This window comes from Cyprinus carpio, chromosome B5 (assembly GCF_018340385.1).
Source record: "Cyprinus carpio isolate SPL01 chromosome B5, ASM1834038v1, whole genome shotgun sequence".
NCBI lineage: Eukaryota > Metazoa > Chordata > Actinopteri > Cypriniformes > Cyprinidae > Cyprinus > Cyprinus carpio.
The window spans coordinates 14263119-14287962 of NC_056601.1; the positions used below are offsets into that span (position 1 = coordinate 14263119).

At 37.4% G+C, this 24844-nt stretch overlaps 2 protein-coding genes across 3 annotated transcripts; one reads left to right on the forward strand and one right to left on the reverse strand.

The window, feature by feature from the left end:
* Positions 1–194: 194 nt before the first annotated feature.
* LOC109090769 (phosphatidate cytidylyltransferase 2-like) lies at positions 195–16889 on the forward strand. The gene is made up of 13 exons (XM_042724536.1): positions 195–507; positions 6666–6814; positions 7941–8037; positions 8340–8437; positions 8762–8901; positions 10090–10148; positions 11581–11663; positions 11928–12015; positions 12182–12250; positions 12625–12777; positions 12959–13078; positions 13203–13306; positions 14856–16889. The coding sequence occupies exons 1-13, from the start codon at positions 442–444 to the stop codon at positions 14989–14991; spliced, it is 1362 nt and encodes a 453-aa protein (XP_042580470.1). The 5' UTR covers positions 195–441; the 3' UTR covers positions 14992–16889.
* A 38-nt stretch (positions 16890–16927) lies between these two features.
* On the reverse strand, positions 16928–24402 carry LOC109090766 (endosomal/lysosomal potassium channel TMEM175). Of its 2 annotated transcripts, XM_042724534.1 has the most exons (11): positions 24379–24402; positions 22156–22411; positions 21908–21946; positions 21304–21401; positions 21153–21204; positions 21018–21053; positions 20786–20869; positions 20534–20698; positions 20106–20187; positions 19402–19537; positions 16928–18601 (listed from the first exon to the last, which is right to left on the reverse strand). In XM_042724534.1, exons 2-11 carry the CDS (start codon positions 22354–22356, stop codon positions 17932–17934), a joined length of 1563 nt encoding a protein of 520 aa, XP_042580468.1. In that variant the 5' UTR covers positions 22357–22411; positions 24379–24402; the 3' UTR covers positions 16928–17931. The 2 variants fall into 2 exon arrangements, with proteins under 2 accessions (XP_042580468.1, XP_042580469.1); XM_042724535.1 differs by lacking the exons at positions 21908–21946; positions 24379–24402 and having other exon boundaries at positions 22156–22483.
* Positions 24403–24844: the final 442 nt, after the last annotated feature.

Here is a 24844-nt window from a genome sequence, read left to right on the forward strand (position 1 = left end):
TGTGTAAGCTACCGGGACAATGTCTTTCCGCACCTAAAAACGGTTGGATGTGACTTCATAATATAATAATAAACTTTTCATGATCAACATGATGACTGGACAAGAAGAAACCCTCACATTTGGACTGTCGTGGAGTAAAGTGCGCTGAGCTTCAGCCGCAGAGTGGAGCAGTGTCTCCTCTTTATGTTGAATCACTGGATGAGTGAGAGAGCTAGAGAGAGAGAGAGAGAGGTTGGTCTCTCACTTAACTAACAAAACAGCAGCAGATCTGCGGCCGTAAACAAATACACGCAGGCTGTCTGTCCCTCCACCTGCCTCGGGAGACACTTTAATGGTCGCAGTAGGTTGAATTAACCGGATTACCGAGCACCTCTCTCTGCTTTATTTTAGCGTGGAACTCCGACGATATCTATGTATTATTTAGACTGAAGCAAGCCAAAAATGACGGAGCTGAGACGGCGAGGAGGAGGAGGAGACCCTGACAGCACTGAAAACAACAGTGACAAGGTAATGTATACAGAGCACACGCTCATTCAATAGGCTTTATTGCTCTCAGTCGACTGCGAATGACCTTCTAGCTAAGCAGCTAGCGAGCAACCAGTCAGACCGCTTCAACCTGAAAAGATATTTCACAAAAACAGCTTGTTTAAGGCGATTTTAGGGTTTTATATGGCGACTTTTGCGTTCGGGGACTGTCCCTTTAAAACATTTCATCTTTAAAGTGTTGATTGCCTCATGAAGTTGGTGAGCCAAACACACTGCAAAGCCACAGTGTCAGTGGCCGTGTCGCAAACCATATTGAGCTGCCTACCTAGACAGCATTTTTGGTAGACGCGTAGTATTTTGTACTACTGACTACTTGAATACTGTCTAGGTAGGCAGGTTATTATGGTTTGAGACACACCCAGCTGTCAGAGTCAGGTGATGTGTGTCATACAAAGCTGTTTTATGTCATTTCAATTAGAGTTCAGAAACCAAGTATTTAAGGAAATTTTCACCCAAAAATGAAAACTGCCGTCATGTTGTTCCACACGAGTATGATTTTCTGCTGTGGAGCACAAAAGTTGGTAGAATGACAGTCTCGGCCTCCATTCATTTTTCGTTGGTTCTTTCTGTACATTGAAAGTGAATAGTGACTATCATCAACATTTCTTTTTGTGGAAGAAGATTAGAGTTATGATATTTTTATTTTGGGGTGAATTATTGCTCATTTGGGGTGAATTATTGCTCTTTCAGCATTGCGTTATAAATCAGAGAAATTTAACATTGTCCTGCTGTAAGCATTTTATTATGGCAACAATTTCAAATAGTATTAATTTATTGTTTAACATATTGTGTGCCACTGAACTTGTTACAGTACATTGTGACATGACTAGAGCTTCAAAGTGTTTTTGTAGGATAGTAAACTCATTACGCACATCTTGTGCAGAAAAATCTATTCAGTTTTAGAATGTTATATTAGGAAATATTTATTTAAGAGCTGAAAGATAAGTTTTGGGTCAGCTCTGTGTCAGTGAAGTTTATTATTAGTCATTAGTCAATCAGGAAGAAATGATGGAAGGAAGGTGCTTTAGTTTAAATTGTGAAAATGTTCATTGTCAGCATTTTGCTATCTGTAATCAGTTCTTTTGTTTTTATGAGTACTCTAGAGTCTAGACACATGTGCTTTGGTTTTAGAATGTCTAACATCTAACAGAATCTGTTCACAAATCCCGTATACAGTATATCTGTGTCTGATTGAATAGAGCCATTCCCTCTTTCCTGGAAATTATGTCGTTTTGTTGATAGCTGGGCGTAGATCGCATGTGACAACAAATCGCTTGGCCACAGTGTGGAAAAGTCAAGAGGGGAGTAACACAGCTGGCCTACTGAAAATATATCATTTGAGCTTATGACTCAGTAATTACAAATGTTTTAGTCACAGACAAGGCTTTTGACGGAGATCTGTTAATCAAGGCTGTCTTGTCTTTGCACTGTTGAACTGTGTTATGAGGATCATAGAGCTGTCATATGGTGTTTCCCCTGGAAAAGTTCCCTACAAGTAAGTGAGGGAAACTAGGGGACCGGCATTTGAGCATCTTGGGTCTTAAACCCAAAACTTGACATATACCAAATTGGTGGCATGATTAAGTAAAATAGTAATTGCATATTTTTAAAAGAAAGTTAAGTTTAATATTTTTAAAAATAAATATGAATATTATGAATAATTAAAATATGATAATATGAATAATTAAACAATATAATAAACTTGTAAATAATAAAATATTTAATGACATTTAAAAAAAATACAATTATTATTTTACTTAAAAATAATATTCAGTAATATTCCAGAAACTCATAAAATTATATGACCAAGACTGCCGACTCAAGCAAATTCAGTGTTGATTATGCAGAAATACTTGTGTTTATTCACAGATAATTCTGCAAGGGCATCAGGTTTATCCTTTTAATGGAAATAAATGTGGCAAATTTAGTCAAAGAAGCACTAAGCCTCTGATAGAAGATTGTGTTTTTGTCCTGGAGACCGCTGACCTTATAAGACTAATGCTGATGTCTCACGGGCAGAGCTTTGACTGTCCATCTAGAGCCCCTCAGCCAGTTCTCTCAAGGTCAGTCTCTCCAACACTCATAATAACGAGCAGTACTTACAGCCCTGCACTCTCACTGATGATTGAGGTTATCTACAGAGCTCAGTCTCATGGTTTTCAGTTAATATCTTTTCTTTTCCTCTCATTGAGAGAAGCATCATTAGCCACAGTCTCTCTGGGCTTTTGCATGGTTCTGTGCTCAGTGTACACCTCAGCAGTCTTTGGAGTTCAGTGGACCATCATAACCTCTGCGCAGCACGTCCTGCAGCCTGGCCTCAGCGATGGATTCACTCTCTTCCCCTGGTCATGCCCTACTTCTGCAATTTACCATTGAATGCTGGTTACTCAGCACATATTACAATCACACAATTTCTGTGATTTATAATTACACAATTAGGTTTAGGCCTGGCAGTGTTGCTTTTTTTTCAGTTAATTTGAGTCACTGATATATATATACTTATGTATATACTTTTCCAAACATGTTTTCCAAACACTACCCCAACTTCCACGGTTGAACAAAATTGGTAGTCCCACTAAAACTCAGAGATTGATTTGATTGGCTAACACATGGGCCATAGTCATTTCTCAGGACACATCTTTCAGGGTAATTTCTCTGGTAATGGGGACATTTTATGTGTTGTATCCTGCAGAACACTGGTGAGCAACTGGTGAGTGTTTTCCTCCCATAATGCAACAGTGGACTATTTAGCACAGAATACAGTAAGGAATTCTGCCGCATTCACTCTTCTCCATTCACTTTTCACATCAGCCATGAGTGTGTCCATTTTGGTATTTGCTGCAACAGTACAAATTCCTCATCAGCCCTTTTTTTTGCCACTGCTGTAAAGAATTTAATGCGACAGTGAAAACTGGGCCAAGCTGTCATCCCCAGGAAAAAGTCCACAGAGGATATGGTCCTTTACTGACACTTTATTTTCACCCTTGAAGCACTTTAGAGAGGATTTAATAGGCTGCTGAAGTGATGATTTGTCAGGTTTTTTGACATTTCCACTGTTCATTGGTTATATGATCTCTGCACGTCCTGTTACAGATACCGGCTCTGCAGGTAGAAACTGAAAGAGAGATGCAGTGACTGCTGGCTGTGGTCCTTATGCCTTTGTGTGTTTGTGTTTTGGTGTGCGCTAGGCCTTTTGGGATGAAGCTGGACTGGGGCTTTTCCCTCTTTCTCTCTCAGGGATTAGTGTAGTCTCATTTATGGAGCAGCTAATCAGCAGGCTAGGCTTATCCCTTCACTTCCAGGACTCTTATAGGCAGTAGGATACATGTGTGCAGCACACAGCTCTCAAAGACACAAACACAGCAGTTTCTCTCTCTTCTAAAGGGCGTGTTATGGATCTATATTATTAATTTAATATTAATATATTAAACATTATAATAAGAAGTTATTATTATCATTATTATTATAAAATCATGCATATTTTTTTCATGTCAAACAGTTGAAACAATAAAATAAAATTGGGTACTTACAAAAAATAATGTAAAACTGATGGAAGACACCTTGACCAACATTGTAAGTGTGCAGTGTGCATCAGGGAACAAAATAAAACTGTGTGAAAGTAAAATAGCCTGTTTGAACTGGGTGATATACTGTTAGATTTAAAGAGCTATAGTTTCCTATTGACTGTTGAGTGTCATTTAAATAGTGGAAATATATCAGCGCACATTCATAAATACTGAGTCTTTTTCTTGAGTGGACTGCAGAATGCTACTAGGCTACCATTTAGTGAAACCCTCAGGCTAATAATAGGTCTACTCATCTGTAGCGTTAGGAAACTCTCTCTTCTCATCTGTCTATTGTCCTGGCAGAGTATGAAGGGGATAATGTTGCAGTTTGTTTGTTGCCTTCTGTTTCCTTTTCGAAAATAACCATTTATTGTCATATTGCACAAATTACACTGATGTAGCTGATAGCTGGAATGAGTGTGGCTCAGATCTGTACATTTCCATAAATGTACTTGAGTTGGTTTGAGTGTGTCCTCATTAAAAAGTTAGCAGAGGGTTTCTTTTACCGGTCTTAATCTGAGCCTTGTTTCAGATATGAGTGACCTCCCTGCTCGACACTTGCTCCAAATTACTTCCTCAGCACAGCCGCTTATATACATGGTCCAAAGGCTTTGGTTCACTGTCTAATTTTGGAAACCGTACAATGTTCATCTTGCTCATACATTGCCAAATTTGGTTGTCAGTAAGGGGTTTGAAAGAAACAACACAAAATACACAAAATCTATGAATAACTAAGCCAGCATAGTCTCACAGGGCCAGACTTTTGCCTGGCATACAGTCTGTAGCACATTCAGAGCTTATTCTGGCCATGAACCACCGACTTAGTCTGGACAGCACTAGTGTGTCTTTTATGTGACCTTTAAAGTTGGTTTCCGAAATTCATATTTATGCATGTGACAGACAGTTCAAGCCAAAACAACTTACAGGGCATGGAATATGTGAAATAACCTTTGTTATAGAAGTACTGGTAATGTTATTTATTTAGAAAGTTTGTTGGCCGTAGAGACGCATTACGTCTACGCAGTAGTACATATTAATTTATCAGTGTGTAGCTTGTTTGCTGTGGCCTTTTACACATTTAGGTGCTGTCAAACAGGCTGCAGTTGGGATTTTTTTCTTTAGCTTGCAATATTTTGTTTTTCGGTCTGAAAGGCAGATCAGCTACTTTGTGAACTGCTCTGTGATCGCAGTGGTAGACTGCCGGCACAGCATTTAAATCCAGATTGAATATTTATTGCAGATTATGAGACAATTACACATCAGGCTTTCCAGGATGTGGGCTGCTGCTGAAACCACATGTAGAGGCTTACAAACTATCAATGACCAATCCTTGTTTTGTTGTAATGTTTTACTGTTATTTTTTTGTCAGTGATATTTTGGGATGGGTATTGACACAGATTTCACTTATAGATTTGATTCTGATTCACAAGCTCTTGATTTAGTTTTGATCTTGATTCAATGCTAAATCAATTAATTTGGATACCTATCCAGTACAGTACATGCAAATTTTTCTTCTCTTGACTAATGCTGTAGAACTGGTGCTTGAAATTCTGTTAGAGCGTTTTCATGTGACATGATACATTTCAGTAAGTAACTCTGCCCTTGTGAACATGTTGAGTTATTTATTAAATCATAACCACAAGCTGTTATGATGACATATTTGTTCAACTCTTTTAGTACATGCACCCAGCAACCATCCATTAGTTTCCTCTGCTGCTGTTACCGGCCGTATTTGTGCTAGCCAAGACAACAGTGAAAGATGAGAAAGCAGCCTCTTTTCACCTTGCGTCCAGCAGACAGGTATCTTCAGTCTACTGTACTGCACCTACTCGGGTGCCATGTCCTCAAGCCTGATTGATTTTCCTCAGAGGCATTTGTCTAGCATTTGCATAAATCATGCCGGCTAATATTCTATCTATCCACCCGTCGCTCTCTGTTACTTTGACTGGTAAATCTGTGATTTCCATGAAGGGCTGCATTTTAGGGTGATTGCAAAAGACTACTGCATTATGACATTGTGAATTGTTAGTTTTGTTTTGAGTCTCCATCCAAGTGTCTGGTGGTTCTCTCACCTAATTTATTGTTTTTGGAAGTGTTTCTTGGTGTGTAGTTGTTGTGTAATATTCCTTAAAAAAGACTCAAGAAAGTTCACTCATATTGCTGTGAAGGGGAGCTGCAACATGCAGAGTGCTGCAGGGATGATGTATTTTTCTAGACAAGAACCATATCACTGATATATCACATATATCACTTCTAGTTCCATAATCCCTTTGCTTCTGGTGATTGTATTTAGGCTTTAAAATTCCTAAAAGCTATGTTCATTTGTGAAGATAATCAAATGTATAAGACGACTAACAAAACGTATAAGAAACTTTTGTTGGTCACAGAGCTTATTTTCTGCAGTAATCCAAACATTTTGTGTCATAAAATGCAATATATAAAATTGTTTGTGTTTATGCCTGTGTTGTTAAGTGTATATAATTATCTGCCTTGAAATCAGTGCATTAATTATATATATATATTTTTTCCTCACCATGTGTTTACACTCTGCAGGAGGCAGATGGAGATGACAAGCTCGCTTTTCTCTGTGAGGGGGAAGGAGAAATAGAGGGCGACTCCAAAGCGGACACACCAGACGTGCCACCTTCCACAGATAACACTCCACAGTGTCTCAACAAAGCCCTGGAGGGATTGTCATCTAGGTACCCAATGATACTGAGCTCATGAACAACTCCCTAAACAATCAACATCGGCATTATGGACCTGTACAGAGGTTTAGGCCCCACATGGGCAACTATGAGTCTCTGATGTATCACAAACAGGTTGAACCAGTTTTTGCTGGGAAAATAGGAAACCTGTTCACTAATATTCTCTAAAAACAGCCCTTTCCAAAGATGAAGGATTTTTTAGTAAAATCAGTGCCTTATAAAAATTGATCTGGAAAATCTTTGAAAGCTGACACATAACCTTACAGCCAAGTGTATTGCTCAGCTATTCACTTTTAATTCTGATCAATAAGATAGACTCTAGTGATATTTGATATGCAGATGAGGTAAGGGGTTGGTCAAAAGGGAAATGGGCCCTCAAAGAGATTAAACGGGATCTTTATCAGGAACAATCCTAATCCTTGTCAGTTTTGCTGTTCTGTTGGTGGGATTTGCTGCAGCCTCTTTAAAAGACTGCAGAGGCGCTGGTCCAAAGACATGCCTGAATGCCGGCGCCTGGCTACCCACCACATTTTGTGATGATGCTGCACTTTTCCCCCCCCACTCTCCCTCCCCTTTCTCTTTCTCTCCATTGACAAATTCCCTCCCATTCTTTTCAGTGGCTTGTATGAGTTGTGGCCCCTGCAAACAGTTTATTACACTGTGGGCCAGAAAACTTAGAATTCACATCTATCACGGAACCCCGTTTATTACATTTATGGCACCATTGGCATAAATCTATCCCATAAGTTTTTTTCTTACAAAGCACAGAATATCATAAATACATCTTGAATGTTCAACACTGAAGCTTAAATCGAACTAAAATTATTATCATTGTTTTGTTATACAGTAGATCATTCCGCTCAAGCTATTTCATTCAGTTAAGAAATCACTGGGTCATCAGTTAAACATTTCCACCTCTTTCACAGGCTTTTAGTACATTTCCAATTAAACAAAAAGGGAAAATGTCATCTATACTCTTAACAGTGGGGATTTGCCAGTACTTACAGCATAAATGTATTTTCATGGACAGGACAGGTCTGGACAGATTTCTTGCAATCTAGTTTGTCTGCATTCAAATTGATTTTTATTATTATTTTTATTTTTATTTTGACCTCAACAGGTGGAAGAACTGGTGGATAAGAGGCATATTGTCATTGACAATGATCACTGGCTTCTTTCTTATCATCTATTTGGGCCCTATTATGCTTATATTTGTGGTAAGTGTGAGTACAAACAGTATATGTACCACGCAGACACAATTAACAAGACAAACACACTGACCCCTGGCTAGCCAAAGTTTGTGGTTACTATAGAGCGCATTTACAAAACATTTCATCTGTCCTCCTACAAACCCTTCGGGCCACATACTGTCATTTAGCTGATTTATAACCCTACCTGATTTGACATAATATAGAATACCACTAAAACCCCTAAAGTGTTTTAACTAGATGTTACAAAAGTGCTTTTTGAATGTGTCAGCTCTTACAACATTGTACTTTTTTATAATCTTTTTTTATAGGTTATGAGTATTCAGATCAAGTGTTTTCATGAAATTATAACCATTGGCTACAGAGTTTACCATTCCTATGATCTACCATGGTTTAGGACTCTTAGTTGGTAAGTGAAATGCTGTCTAGGTACCATTTAAAGCTTTCTTTTCATCCCTTATCTCTCCACCCTTCCCCCTACTCTCTGATTCATGCACTTCACATGCAAACAAACACACACCCACTCTCTCACGTTTTACCGGTTACCTTTTGTCATAGATAAAGTAGTGATTTACTGAACTTGAGCAAAGTGCACTTCAATGTTGGAAACTAGCATAAAGTACACCCCACCTGCAGGCTTTGTCCGAACAAAACAAGATGAAAAAGTTTCCATCAAATACATTTCTTTCCCTTAAATCATCAGATCTTGACACAAATGCACCTTGTATTTCAGGTACTTCTTGATCTGTGTGAACTACTTCTTTTATGGCGAGACAGTGGCTGATTATTTCGGTGCACTCGTCCAAAGGGAGGAACCTTTGCAGTTCCTTGTGCGTTATCATCGGTTTATTTCTTTTGCAGTGTATTTAGCAGGTGAGTGTAACTCGCATTAAACACTCCACTGAAACTTTTAGGACTCTAGGTCAAAAGCCCACAGTGCACACTTAGCTTTATAGCATAGTTTATGTATTGTTTATAAATTATATATACTGAATGGTTTTCAAGTTGATTGTATGCTTGGTCACTTTGACATATGCTTTTATGCTTTAATTATATAAATATGCTTTTGCTCTGTGCCAACAAGCTATTCACCTGCAGCTATGCTACCGCTCAAAGGTTTTTTATTTAGCATGCACACATACCTTGACCAAACTGTGTTTAACTGTGATAATAATGAGAAATATTTCTCGAGCACCAAATCGGCATGTTAGAATGATTTCTGAAGAATCATGTGACACTGAAGACTGGAGTAAACAGCTTAGCTATTTTCAATTAAAATATATTTCGGCAGTATTCATTTTAATAATATTCCACAATATTGCTGATCTACTGTATTTTTAATTTAAGAAATGCAGCCTTGGTGATCATAAGGCAATTCTTTCAAAAACATTCAAAAATCTTACCGACCCCAAACTTTTGAATGGTAGCATACATATAGAACAACCCTGAGTTTTAAAAATGTGAAAAGTTGAATAAACAAATAAAGATAAATTTCATAATGTTTTAATATTTGTGTAGCCCTTTTGCTTTAATGACAGCATCATGAACTGCATGAACTTCACAAATTTGTATAAAAACCTCATGAGTTTGGACCAGCTCAGGGCCATGACAGAGATGCTGCTGGATGTACAGTAGATGTGTGTTCATGTACCTCTGCCTCTGTTATGGCCATAAATGCACAGCATGCTGGCAGCTGTTGTAGGTCTCTCTCCCCAGTCATTTCTTCTCACTAAACTTTGCTCTCTCTCCAGCAAAGCTTAATGGTCATCATCATAGAGAATATATAAATCAGAAATTAAAGTATAAGACATAACCCAGTGTGTTTGTTATAGAATTTTCTTTCTAGAATGCACAAAAACAAAATAACTGTCTGTGCTGCTGTCATAACAGTGATATGGTAGCTTTCCAAAACAAAAATTGATGAACTAATGCTTGTGTGCTGTCTTTCAAATACTGTACATGTCTTTAAATGGAAATCAGGATGATACAGTAAACAGTGATAAGGTTTATAATTTGTTCTGTATTGTAGGAAATTAACCGCATGTTATTTGCTTTTTACAGGTTTCTGCATGTTTGTACTGAGTTTAGTGAAGAAACATTACCGCCTGCAGTTTTATATGGTGTGTATCAGTCATTTACATGCCAGCCAGAACTAAACTGTCCATTTCATTCACAGTCATGAGCATATCATGTGTTGGGCCTTTGGATACTCGGTAGTCCCATGTCATAATATCACATTTAATGTTATATTTCTGTATAATGAGTTCACATTTAGATACACTGGCCATTCTGAAAGTATTGCAAATAATGTTTATATGAGTCATTGCATGTCATATATTAACAGTGTATGCAAGGCAACACTTTTATTGCTTTTATTTTGGTCTAGTGCTGAAATGCGGGTTTCATTTCCTTTAGCATACAGACTTCATTCAGATTTTGCTATGTAGATCATTTTAGTATTAAGTGTCCTTTTTAAAAAAAAAAAATATACACAACGTTCACACATTAAAGGTCAGTGCAATTTTTCAACGTTTTTGAAAGTCTCGTGTGCATTTACCAAAGCTGCATTAATTTGATCAGATATACAGTAAAAACAGTTAAATTGTCAAATATGATTACAATTTTAAAAAACTGTTTTCTATTTTTATATATTTCAAATGTAATTGATTCCTGTAATGGCAAAGTTGGGCTTTCAGCAGCTGTTGATGAAAACAGCCAAAACTGCTTAATATTTTTGTTGAAACAGAGATACATTTGATAGGGTTCTTTTTTCAAAAGAACTGTATAAATATAAATTTGAAATAGATATTATTTGTAACATAATTGCTGTCACTTTTAATCAATTTAATGCACCTTTGGTGAAGAAAAGTACTCATTTTAGAATTTTCAGCATTCAGAATGCAATGGAAATGATGATGCCCACAATTAGTGTCATGACATAGCAATGGTGGCTCTGATGCTGCTATTTATTGGCAAAACCCCAAAACCTAAATTCAAGCTGTTGCCTTGCTAGCATTGATATTTCCTTCAAAACATGCAAACTTAGTTTTGATGTCGATTTTTGGTTATTTATTAACCAAAGTGTTGAGCTGTTGGGCTGAGTCCAGCTACAGTGGTTCAGAATCTCTAATAATAGCCTCGAACTGTGACTTACTTCACTTCAACCATTGATGTCAGCAAAATGTCATTTCCTTTGCGAGTGTGGTCACACCCATTCCACATGAACTTAAAAACTGGCAAATGAAACATTCAGCAGCCAAATACGTTTTGTAGCAGCCAAGTTTGCTTGAGCATTTAGTAGTCAAAAAATGTAGAATGTTTATGTCTATTTGTGTTTAATTGTATAGTCTTAGTACAGACTTCTGAATTAACATTTGAGAAAAAAAAATTAATTATTTCAACAAAAATAAATCACACTGTGAACTCGCTTTGCATTATCATTGTTGGAGTGAGTTCAACGGTTCACTCTGTGTTTGTGTGTGTCTGTGTGGATGGCCATTGTGTGTGTGTGTGTGTGTGTGTGTGAATATTTGTTTGTGCTTGCCATTCCAGTTTGCTTGGACCCATGTGACCTTGTTGATTGTGGTGACTCAGTCACATCTGGTTATTCAGAACCTGTTTGAGGGAATGATCTGGTAAGCCCACCTGACCTGACAGACCTGTCTGAGTTTCACCTCACTCCTACTTGAGTTTCTCCAGCTGCATTCCTCTGTTTCCTGATGTTCCACATGATAACTTGCTGCTCAAGGCAGAGCAGAAACACTCAGTTTTTAATTAAATTTATCAAAATGTACTTTCTAATTCTCTAAAATAATTCACTAATGTAAATGATTCTAACTGGAACTTTCTTCTCTCCTACAGTATGTGTTTGTAAAATAAAACTATAATTTGTTCTCTAGGTTTATCGTTCCCATCTCTATTGTGATCTGTAATGACATCATGGCCTACATATTTGGCTTCTTTTTTGGAAGAACTCCACTGATTAAGGTGAACCTGTGATATTTGCATGGTAGATGTTTCCTCACAGCTCTAAACATTTCTGCTAAACATTCTCTGTCTCTTCATTTTCTGAACTAATAAGGACATTTCCATAACTGAATGCATTGTGGATAAAAATTATCTTATCTCAAACCCTTTTTGCTCTCTCTTCCAGCTCTCCCCAAAGAAGACCTGGGAAGGATTCATTGGGGGATTCTTTGCAACAGTCGTCTTGAGTTTCTTTGTAAGTCAATATTAGACCTTCAAGGATCCTTTTTTTTCAGGATTTCTAAATTGCCTAAAATGTGTGGCTTTTGGCATCCTCTACACAGTCTTCATACATTATATGTACATGTACTTGCATTGCTTTGACCGTTGTCTGGCAATCCCACTTCGTCATTCACCTCGATTGGTTGATTTTGTACAATGCCTGCACACTACTGGTCAAACTACTTTTCAGCCATTACCTTCAGCAAGTATGAAAACAATGTCAAAACAATTTAGAAATCCTTGGATGCTCACCCTACTTTCAAGCAACACCAACAACTGTTATATTACCCCATAACCCTCATGGTATTGTGTGACAACTAAAACCTTAATGTCTCTCTCCTATTCCAGTTTGCGTACCTGCTATCCCAGTACCAGTACTTTGTTTGTCCAGTAGAATACAACAGTGAGACAAACCGCTTTGCAGTGGAGTGTGAGCCCTCAAATCTGTTCATGATTCAGGAATACACGCTTCCTGCAGTGGTGCAGAATGCAGTTAGATGGGTGAGTACAGGATTGGCCAAAACTACACGCTGTAACCTAAGAAACTGTGGCCTAATAAAACTCTGCTAAATATATAATAATTGAGAGGGTTGTTTTATTCCTGAATCCTTTTTTGTAACAATAATGTTTCTTTATGTAGTATTAGCTAATAAGTATGTCTACATGTCTCTTGTGTCTGCAGAAAACGGTGAACCTTTACCCATTTCAGATCCACAGTATTGCGCTCTCTACGTTCGCCTCTCTGATCGGACCATTTGGTGGATTCTTTGCCAGTGGCTTCAAACGAGCTTTCAAGATTAAAGTTGGTTCACTTTCAGCAGAAGTCTCACATAAACTCTTGAATGTGTATCTTTTGGTCTTTACCTACTCTGAGTGACCGGTACACTGTCAGCTTTTGATTTTAAATTTTTATTTTTATTTTGTAGGACTTTGCAGACACCATTCCTGGTCATGGTGGAATAATGGATCGTTTTGACTGTCAGTATCTGATGGCAACGTTTGTTCATGTTTACATAGCAAGTTTTATCAGGTGAGGAAGTCAGGTGATCTCTCAACTTATTTGGTTACACTTCATCCTTTCGAAAGAATATTACCAATCAAAATCGACAAAATAGTCTCTACAAAAAATAATAATAATAATAATTTAAATTAGAATTAGACACAGGATCCAAAATTAACAGACTAAGTGTGAAATGTGTGTAAACATTGGCTTTGACCATTAAATAAATTAGATTTACTCATCAGTGGGCTGTAACTTTATAATTAACTTCAACATGGTTTAAGTCAAACTATGACCGATAGTCTGACCCTTCCTAATTTGTGACCCATGGACAACAAAACCAGTCATAAGGGTCAATTTTTCAAAACTGAGATGTATACATCATCTGAAAGCTGAATAAATAAGGGATAGGGATTTGAAAATCTGGAATCTGAAGGCGCAAAAAAAATCAAAATACTGAGAAAATCACCTTTAAAGTTGTCCAAATGAAGTTCTTAGCAATGCATATTACTAATCAAAAATTTAGTTTTAATATAGTTACAGTATGAAATTTACTAAATATCTTCATGGAACATGATGTTTAGTTAATATCCTAATGATTTTTGGCATAAAAGAAAAATCTATAATTTTGACCCATACAGTGTATTTTTGGCAATTGCTACAAATATACTCCAGCGACTTAAGACTGGTTTTGTGGTCCAGGGTCACATTTAGGTTACACAAGCGACACAATTCAAATCAAAGAAATCTCCTGAGACTTGTGCATCTTCTTCTAAATTATCTAAATGCTCCATTAATTTAGTCACTTTGACCCACAAATGTAACATTTTAAAAGCGTTAATATGTCAATTATTACATTTAAAAAGACAAGTTTAAACCAGCGTTGACATTATCATGTCTTGGCGGTGCTTTAGATTGGCAGTTACATTGTATTATTAGTAGTGCTGTCAAACGATTAATCGTGATTAATCGCATCCAAAATAAAAGTTTTTGTTTACATAATATATGCATACAGCATATATTTTGAAAATATTTACATGTATATATTTCTATTCATATAAATGATATCATATATAAATATATTTAATATATAAACATAACATATTCTTAAAAATATGTACATACATGTGTGTATTTATATATATACATAATAAATATACACAGTACATACACATATTATGTAAACAAAAACTTTTTTCTGTCTTATTCTATTTTTATTCTATTTTTATACATGTATATACACACACACACACACAAAGTATATATATATTTATCTATTTCTCTGTTAACATCATATTTTTTGATAGTTTACTGTATATTGTTATTATCTTCTATTTCTTATTGTGCCCAATGTTGGGTTTATTGTTGCACTGTGGAATGAGGAAATGTTGGAGCAGGTCACATATATATAATATTTTTTTTAAAAAGCATAAAAGGTTTAAGTTACAAAACATATATTTTCACTTCTGATACATTGCAAAAAGAACTATTATATAGCATTTTCATTTCAATATCAACACTTTCTGTAATGCCAGACGTGTGACATGACACTCCGTGTTTTTTTTTTTCTTTTCCCCAGGGGGCCAAACCCCAGTAAGGTTTTACAGCAGTTGCTTGTCCTGCAACCAGAGCAGCAACTCGGCATCTTCAATACGCTGCGCAATCACTTACGAGAGAATGGCATGCTGCCCCCTGCTGTGGAGGAAGCCCAATGACAGACGTCTCCAGCTGGTGTCCTGTTGAACTCTGTTAGCATTCACCCATGAGTGTGACTGCACGAGCACACTCCCAACCCACCACAGGAGCTCCCGTTCAGTGAGAGAGAGTGACGCCTGCTGCAAACCAAACTCTCACTTTTAACCCATTAAAAACTCACCAAATGAAGGAGCAAAATGACCACAAGGGGGCGGGTCTTCCAATCAACAACCATGCAAAATAAAAGATTCAAGCACATGGTAAGTGAATGTATAGCACTACAGGAAGGGGGCTGCAGCAGAGTGACATCATTGTACAGATTTGCAAAATCAACAACTCATGGTGGTGGCTTTAGGTTTTTGAGATGCCATAATACTCATGGTTAACATTTAAATGTGAGCTTAATTTTTAACGGGGGTCCTAAACTCAAAGCATTACAGAACAGTGAATATAAAACAGAAGCATGTCTGTAAGTCCTACTGTTACTGCTTAAAATAGCCATGTTCCCTTTCCCATTACTCAGTGTGTTTGTGTGAGCACTTAATGAACTCATGTGTGTGTACATATCATCATGTATTATTGCACATAGATATTATACAATAGATCACATATAGAGAGAGATTATACATTTATTAATATAATAAATAAGGCTTAACAAATTCTATAAAATAGTTATGAAAATATCCAAAAAGACCTAGACTTATTTTCTTAAATCTAGCATGACTAAACCTCTTGAGGGGTGGAGAATAACTTGAGCAGGTTGTTTTTTTGGGGAGAAACAGCCTTTTTGAGAAGGTGATTTGCTGTGTTCCCCTCCGTGACCATTGGTTTTAGTTGCACTGTAACTACACACAAGTCGAAAGATTCAGTTAGCTTTTCAGGTTTTAATATCAAAAAACACTGGGGCTTTGAATAGATATCCAAAACTGAAAACATGTTATTAGATGTGCTTTTTTATTATGATGTTTCATTTTTACATTATCCTCCCTGATTATCCTCCCTGAAATATTTTTAGCTGCTCTTGTTTTTAAAAACCTTACTTTTTCTTTTTTTTCTTACGAATTCTTTCAGTACCCAAGCACTGTCAATTCTGCTGTGAAAAAAAAAAACTAAATATCACACCACAATTAACATCGTCAAATGCTACAATCTTACAGTAGAGAACAATCCTATAACAGAATGAATAAATTAGATATTTATTTAGGCACTTACATGAACAAAAGTAACATTACTACAGGTTATCATCACACTATTTTAGGCTTTTAGTTAAAAGAAGTGGATTTGTAATAACCCGTGACCTTCACCCTAATTACACGTCAGGGCACAGTCATGTAGTTTGGGACCAGTTGTCGATGGGTGTATTGTAAAACCTAAAAAAAAAAAACCTTACCTTATTCATTCCTGTCTGCAATAGGTTTACATGTTCCTTTCCTTCACATCTGCTGTCCAGTAGATGCAGCCATGTGAGATTGTTGTGATTGTAGTAATATGAATCCTATCAGACCAAAAAGAGAATGCACTTCCAGTTGTCTATAGCTTATGTTGTGGATGTCACGATATTGTATTAGCAATTTAGTTTTTTTGAGAGCTACTGTACAATTTAAGTTATAATGTTGCCCAACATATAATATTGTGCAAACTTATACTGTTTCGAAGTTTCACTGAAAATGGGTTTCAAATTACTTGCTCATCATGGTTTTTGTTATTTGTTGTTTTAAAAAAATGGGGAACTTTTATTTATGTCTTTGATTTTTAGATTTTTCTTTTTTTAATACAATTTTTCAGTAGTAAATATTTACCAGAGGACAAAGTAATAAGTTATGGGCAATACTGGGGGAAAAAATAAAAATTATTATTATTATTATTCTTGTTATTATTGCAATGCTATACTTGGTGAATAAACTTCACTTTTGACTTACTCTCAGTGTGGTCACATTCATTACAGGATTTCAGTACTTCTGCAAGCAGCACTTGAGTTTATTCTCAAACGTGTATCTTTGTTTTTAGTTAAACAGTAACATTTGGACCGACAAAGCTACAGTGGTTCCCAAAACCAAAGCAGACTCCTAACAGACTGATAATGTGAAGATGATAAAAAAATCAAGAAATTAAAATGTTTGACAAGTGCACTTTACACACAACATCTTTACAGTCAGTATGGTAATAACATTTACATGAAATACTAACAAAATCTCAAATGCCACAAAAACAAAACACCTCTTATAATGGCTTATGCATTTTGTCATTATCTCTACATGCTCCATTCAGATCAGACTGTAAGTGCAGCAGTATCTTCATTATTTAATCTAAGGTGCATCACCAGTTTCATTCTCACATGAAATGAAGAGTAGATTTATACAAACACATTGACAGAGCAATCACCTAATGCATGTGGTTTTGGACGTGTATGCAGTTACATGAAAGATTTCCTTCAATAGAATGTATAAAGACTTGAAATGCAGCTCCAGAACAAAAGCACGAATAACATAAAGTGCAAAATAGTTAATTCAAATTAAAAAAAATATCAACAATATAATTGTTATACTAAAACCAACATAACTGAACATAACCTAAAACACTTTTGTAGTTCTTACTGATTGAATGAAGTGTTAACCTCTATGTAATTGAATTCACATTAAAATATAAACATAAAAATATTGAGACATAGTTTTAACATGCTAATAAATCCAAGGCTTAAAAACATTTTTGTGCATTTCTGTAAAGAGAAAAAAGCTCTTGGGCTCTCTTCGGACCGCTGCTATGACACTGAAGACTCATCATGAAGACTTCAATCACTTTCACAGTCTATTAAACTAAATGAGAGATTTGACTGATATGGACGTCCTCTACAGTGCAAAGCTATCAGCTGCAGTATTAATTATAAACAAAAGCGCTGAGAATCTAGCCAAACGTTAATTTTAGGTTAAACGTTGAGGCGTTTTCTTTTTCTCCATTCACTGCTAAGTGACTATATCATTAATGGGCAGCTGGGAGTCCTCTTCCTCTACTGGAACACTGTCCAAATCGTTCCTCGCAGGACAGAAGAGCCACCTGAGCAGCACCAGCGCCACACGGACCAGCAGCCTCAGTACAAGAAAAGCAAACGGTACACCAATCTCCATCATGTGAAAGATGGACGTGCTGAAGCGGCTCAGGACACAGGTGAAAACGAAAGTCCCGAGTGCCACGCAGGGGTAGAGCGAGAGCTTGGCCAACATAAAGGCGTGCTCTCGTCCACCATAGCGCACATACGGGTGCAAAGTCTCGCGTTCAGTGAAAAGTGCCGTTACCCACATGGCTAGCTGGAACAGACCGGCGAAGAAGATGATGACGCAGCTGATCTGCACGGCCTCCAGCTCATTGCGGGAGCCTCTGGGAAATTCATGCGTGAGCTGGTAGGCGAGCGGCAGGCCGCCCACGAAGGCCAGGGAGAACGTGTTGAAGAGGCCCATGAGGCGCGTGGCCTTTGTCACATGCAGGAAGAGAGAATGATGAACGAACCAAAGCAGGCCAACAGTGGCGAAGGAACCGAAGTAGGCCAGGTACTCGGGACCGTACTCCTGAAGCGCAGCGACGAGGCTGTTGTTAAACTCCTTCTTCACCACAGACGGATCAGGCACGTTGTCTTCACTGTGTAAGACATTAAAGGGGTCATATGACGTTGCTAAAAAAGAACATTATTACAAACCCGTTACAAACAAGGCATTTGTTGTATCCAGTGGGGACATAATTACTGATTATAATGACTTATACTGTCTTTTTACAGGTTACGTTGCATCGCGCTGCGTAAACATAAAACCATGTCTGCATTTGTGATCGGAGAAATGACAAACAACAAGAGCTACTCTACACTGCTCAAAACTCGCGTTTTAATCATCAGTGGCAAATCCTTTAAATATGAAAACATACTTACAGGCTCTGAGTCAGAACAGCCGCCATTGTAGGCTACTCTCCCAGGAAAATCCTCCATAAAATGTGCAGCACACATCTGAATATTTAGGTTGAACTGTTCTAGAACAGTGTTGTAAATACAACTTAACCACTGATTTCTAGTTGTGTCCTCTTTTGGAAGACAGGTGCTTTTGCAACGAAACACAGCGTCTCCACAACATGGTGGCGGTGGCAACAACGAGAATCAAAGTTACGACTTCTTGCTCTGCGTAAACATTTTGGGGGCGTGTTTAAACCAGGCGTTGACGAGTCTTTACATTTTCTTTTTTTTTTTGAGACTTTAGTCTTTGCATTTTTAGGGATCTTATCTATGAACAAACAGCTTGTAACACTCCAAAGAGAAAGGAAAACTTGAAATCGCATCATATGACCCCTTTAACAAGGTGTTTAAAATGATGAGGAAAGAGGAGCACATTATCTGAACAACTAGTGGCCTGTTGGATCCAGTAATGACAAAACTGCTTTAGAGGAATACAAACCAAATGTCTAAGATGAGCAGCGTGGCTACGATTGCATACACCCCATCACTGAAGGCCTCCACTCGCTCTTTTCTCAAAGGTTCACTGGGGTGGTAGGTGTAGAAGGGCACTGAATCTGGACTGTCTTCCACCTGACCTGAGGTTATTTAAAAAAAGGATATAATGCAGATAGCAATTGCTCCAATTACACTACAGTTCAAAGGTTTGGGATTTAAAAAAAATATATATATTTTTTTTAGAGCAAGAATGCATTAAATGATGATTTCCATTTCAAATAAATGCTATTCATTAAAGAATCCTAAAGAACATATATCTCAGTTTCCGCAAAAATATTAATCAGCACTTCGGTTTCCAACATTGAAAATGAGAAATGTGTCTTGAGCAGCCAATCAGCATTTTAGAATTATTTCTGAAGGATCATGTGACACTGATGAATAAAGGCTGATTCAATTCAGAATAAAATAAATATATTCAAAATGAAAATTGTTATTTTAAACTGTTGTTTTATTTCTTGTTTTAATTTTTTTTAATGTTTCTTTATATAATTATTTTTGCCTTGTGAACATAAATGACTTCTTTCAAAAACATTTGAGAAAATCCCACCAAACCCCAAACTTTTGAACAGCGGTGTATGTACAGTACAATGATAAAATATCTATGAATTGTAAGAATAAGAGTACAGTGTTGTGAGATTTTGCTCTTACCACCGATGGCTTTACTCCGGATCCATTTTAAACACTGAGAGATGTATGGCAAGAATATGACAATAGCCAAAATAATGTAGGACTGCCAGAGGAAAAATACATAAATATTATTAATTTAAATATTATAATATGAAATATGTTATATTTTGTTTTTGTTTTAAGTTTTATTTTGGGCATTTAAGCCTTTATTATGACAGATCAGAGCTGACAGAAAGTGAAATGGGAGAGAGAGGGGAAAGTCGAACTCGGGATGCCTGTAGCGCAACACACTGCCCACAAGGCTATTGGCGCCAACTAAACATTTTGATTTTACATAATAAAATAAACTGTATAACTTTAACAGTAAATACATTTGTTAGATTTATATAAACACTGTCATCAGCTGCCATAACTTGTACTAATAAATCATTTAAGCTCAAATCCCGTACCACTTGGATAAAGATGACTGAAAAGACACTGGCAAACAGGCACATGATAGGAACCCTCATGATGACTTCAAGGATCCGTCTCTTATAATAAGCCTGATTCTCAGGCATTTGGATCTGATCATTGAGAAGGAAAGGATGGCTGAATCCATACAAGACAATCAAAGCCTGAAGACACAAAAACATATGACTGTCAAACAAAACTCAATGCATCTTCTGCTGGTTTTGTTATTCAGCACATGCAAGTGTTCTCACCTGAATTAAACCAATCACCATGACACAAGCACAGAAGAGGAGGATGCCGAGGGTATTATTGGGGAATGTTGCCATGAGAGAGAACTAAAAGAAGACCAACAAACAAAAAATAAACATTAAAAACATTCATAAACAGGGAGATTTCCGGTAAAGACATACGAGGAGGCAAAAGGGAAGCAGTCAAATAGTGCTGAACTAAGCAATCTTTCAAAACATCAGTAGAATGACTCACTGTGTATGGTAGAAACGTTATAAGCATCATGCATGCCTGAAATAGAATAGAATTGAGATGTTGAAAAGTCACCACAGACTTTAAAACACAGCTACTTTACATTCATTAGGAGGAATAATTTGTTGGTGTTCTTACCAGGTTAAGCAGTGCAAGAGTGTCGTCAATGCGCTCAATGACTTGAAACAACCTAAAACCAAATGCTTAATGAAATCTTTATGCAAATGAATGAAAACAGCAGTTCTATGAAGTTAATACTTGATGGAGTGTAGTGCTTGAGGGCTCTCACCGGATATGTGCAGCCCAAGCAACAGTGACAATCAAAAAAGTCATCAGGTAGACAGCAATCTTGGTGGTGAGCAAAGCCTGAATACTCTGCTTCAGTTCCTGAATATAGAGAGGTCAGTTAGGAGATAAAAATACAATAAATGTGTGTTTAATTTGTATGTCTCAAAGGAACAATTCATCCAAAATTGATTTTCATACCTTCAGGTTTACATAAACAGTGGTGCTCAACCAAGGACCCCAATATTTTAAAGCCCGAAAGGTATGTCTGAAACATCTGCTATAATGACTACTCAATTTAAAACTTCATTTACATAAAGCAGTAGTGGCAATAGATTTAAATAATTAGATCGAGGTGTGCTGAGGCCCCCTAGTGGGTCCCGGCTCCCGGCTCCCTAGTTGAGAACCACTGCTCGAACTAAACCAGTATGACTTTCTTTCTTCTGGGACACAAACGTGGACAACAGAAAAGACATTGTACTTTATTTTGTGTTTGTCTGACATCTGTGGAAATCTCATGGGTATAGCTTAAAATGAGGGTGTGTATGACTACATTTTCATTTTTGGGTGAACTTTTCCTGGAAGGGTAACGTAACATAACTTTTCACCTCATTATCCTGAAATTTTGTATGCGCAACAGGCAATATCTGTGAACACAAGAAAATCATGACACGCTTTAAACATACATAATCATACAGTATATATTTCATAAACCAGGCTTTGTGTGGAGCCCAGAGAACAGGTGATTCATAGCGGTTTGTTATATACTAGCAGACGTCAGTTTAAGAGTGCATTCAAAGCAGTAAAATGTCCCATGCGTCTTGTCTAAAGGCTGTCTGTCTGTGGGTTTCCTCACCATTACAGTGGCGATGATGGAGATGAGCGCATCGCTGTAGGCGAGCAGGCGGTGTGACGACTGCGTGCTACTGTATCCGTCCTTCTCCGACGACGCGACGCTCTCCAGAAAGGATTGCGATTGATTCCTCGGCGTCCGCATCTTCTCCATCTCCTCGTCATCGTGGTGCTCGATTATTTCGCTTTCATCATTCTCTCCCATGACCGCAGTGGTGTGTGGTGTCAGTGGACGGTGCAGGCATGAAGCAACAGTAGTTCTGTTTGCAAACACCGATGACACACTATCAGCTGACCGGAAGTTAGCAATTTCTGATTCGTCAACGAATCGTTCAAGTCGGATCTTTTCTTTTTCATGAAATAGCTGAACCGGTTCACAAAACTGAACTGAAAAATTCGTTGATAGACCAGACAGTGAAGAGTTTCTCGTGTTAAACGAGACTGCTGTTAACAGATAACTTAAAACAGGTTATTTTAATCGCCAAATAATAGAACATTTAGTATGGTTTAATGTATATATACACGAGGCTGATATATATATACAGGTGCATCTCAATAAATTAGAATCTCGTGGAAAAGTTCATTTATTTCAGTAATTCAACTCAAATTGTGAAACTCGTGTATTAAATAAATTCAGTGCACACAGACTGAAGTAGTTTAAGTCTTTGGTTCTTTTAATTGTTATGATTTTGGATCACATTTAACAAAAACCCACCAATTCACTATCTCAGCAAATTAGATTCAGCTAATCAACTCAAAACACCTGCAAAGGTTTCCTGAGCCTTCAAAATGGTCTCTCAGTTTGGTTCACTAGGCTACACAATCATGGGGAAGACTGCTGATCTGACAGTTGTCCAGAAGACAATCATTGACACCCTTCACAAGGAGGTTGAGCCACAAACATTCATTGCCAAAGAAGCTGGCTGTTCACAGAGTTCTGTATCCAAGCATGTTAACAGAAAGTTGAGTGAAAGGAAAAAGTGTGGAAGAAAAAGATGCACAACCAACCAAGAGAACCGCAGCCTTATGAGGATTGTCAAGCAAAATCGATTCAAGAATTTGAATGAACTTCACAAGGAATGGACTGAGGCTGGGGTCAAGGCATCAAGAGCCACCAGACACAGATGTGTCAAGGAATTTGGGTACAGTTGTCATATTCCTCTTGTTAAGCCACTCTTGAAACACAGACAACATCAGAGGCGTCTTACCTGGGCTAAGGAGAAGAAGAACTTCATGCTTTTTTCTGCTGACCAGCTTTTTGAGGATGCTGATTTCATTTTCCAGCAGGCTTTGGCACCTGTCCACACTGCCAAAAGCACCAAAAGTTAGTTAAATGACCATGGTGTTGGTGTGCTTGACTGGCCAGCAAACTCACCAGACCTGAACCCCATAGAGAATCTATGGGGTATTGTCAAGAGGAAAATGAGAAACAAGAGACTAAAAAATGCAGATGAGCTTTAGGCCACTGTCAAAGAAACCTGGGCTTCCATACCACCTCAGCAGTGCCACAAACTGATCACCTTTATGCCACGCCGAATTGAGGCAGTAATTAAAGCAAAAGGAGCCCCTACTAAGTATTGAGTACATGTACTGAAAATGAACATACTTTTCAGAAGGCCAACAATTCACTAATTTTTTTTTTTTTTTTTTTTTATTTGTCTTATGAAGTATTCTAATTTGTTGAGATAGTGAATTGGTGGGTTTTTGTTAAATGTGAGCCAAAATCATCACAATTAAAAGAACCAAATAATTAAACTACTTCTGTGTGCATTGAATTTACACAAGTTTCACAATCTGAGTTGAATTGCTGAAATAAATGAACTTTTCCACGACATTCTAATTTATTGAGAAGCACCTGTATAATTGATGTAAATCAATCTTCAGTGAGCCGTTGTGAACCGGTTCTCTCCGGTTCTGTGAGTCGGACCTCGCATCGCTAAAAAAAAAAATCACAGGTGAATGAATCAAACAAACAACGGTTGTTTACGATTCAATATGAATCTGCGTTTAAACATAATGTTACGATGTCAGAGACAAAATCGAATGCTGAATTTTGAGAATGGATTTAGAAAAGACTAATGGTTTGCATTATTAGGTGGTTGAACTGTTAAAGACAAAGTTTGACGGTTAAAGACGAGCTTGATCAAAGATCAAACTGGCAAATTAGTATAAGCAGAAATGCGAAGTACCACTAGAGGGAGACAAAACTTTGTTTTAAAGGACGAACCTGACTGTGCTAGCAAACTTTAGAGCAGTGGTTCTCAAACCTGTCCTGGAGTACCTCCTGCCCTGCACATTTTGTATGTCTCCCTCAATTATCACATCTGATTCAACTCATCAGCTCATTAGTGGAGAGTGAGACTGCAAGACCTGAAGTGGGTGTGTCAGATATAAGGAGACTTGCAGTGCTGGGGGTACTTTATGGAGAGATTTGAGAACCCCTGCTTTAGAGACATGAAATCACCCAAATAGCTACCAGTTTCTGCGTTATTTACCAGTTTGTCACTATAATGGAGGCAGCAGAATTTGCCAGCACTTTCTTGTACCGCAACCAAAAAGAGAAGAAGATGATGAAGAAGAGAGAGAGGAGAATCAGCATCAACAGAAGAGCTCCTTTTATTTTTAATGGAATTTCAATCAAAGTGGCCAATTAGAGAATGGAACAGTCATTCATTTCCATTATCAATTGACTG

Excerpts from the sequence above, each read along its gene's own strand:
- LOC109090769 (XM_042724536.1), top strand. The coding sequence starts at position 442 with ATGACGGAGCTGAGACGGCGAGGAGGAGGAGGAGACCCTGACAGCACT. Across the intron at positions 8,438-8,761 it reads TGGTTTAGGACTCTTAGTTG|GTACTTCTTGATCTGTGTGA; the intron begins GTAAGTGAAATG and ends CTTGTATTTCAG. Across the intron at positions 12,251-12,624 it reads CAGTCGTCTTGAGTTTCTTT|TTTGCGTACCTGCTATCCCA; the intron begins GTAAGTCAATAT and ends CTCCTATTCCAG.
- LOC109090766 (XM_042724534.1), bottom strand. The coding sequence starts at position 22,356 with ATGGGAGAGAATGATGAAAGCGAAATAATCGAGCACCACGATGACGAG. Across the intron at positions 21,054-21,152 it reads CTCTTGCACTGCTTAACCTG|GCATGCATGATGCTTATAAC; the intron begins GTAAGAACACCA and ends ATTCTATTTCAG. Across the intron at positions 20,870-21,017 it reads TAACGTTTCTACCATACACA|TTCTCTCTCATGGCAACATT; the intron begins GTGAGTCATTCT and ends GTCTTCTTTTAG.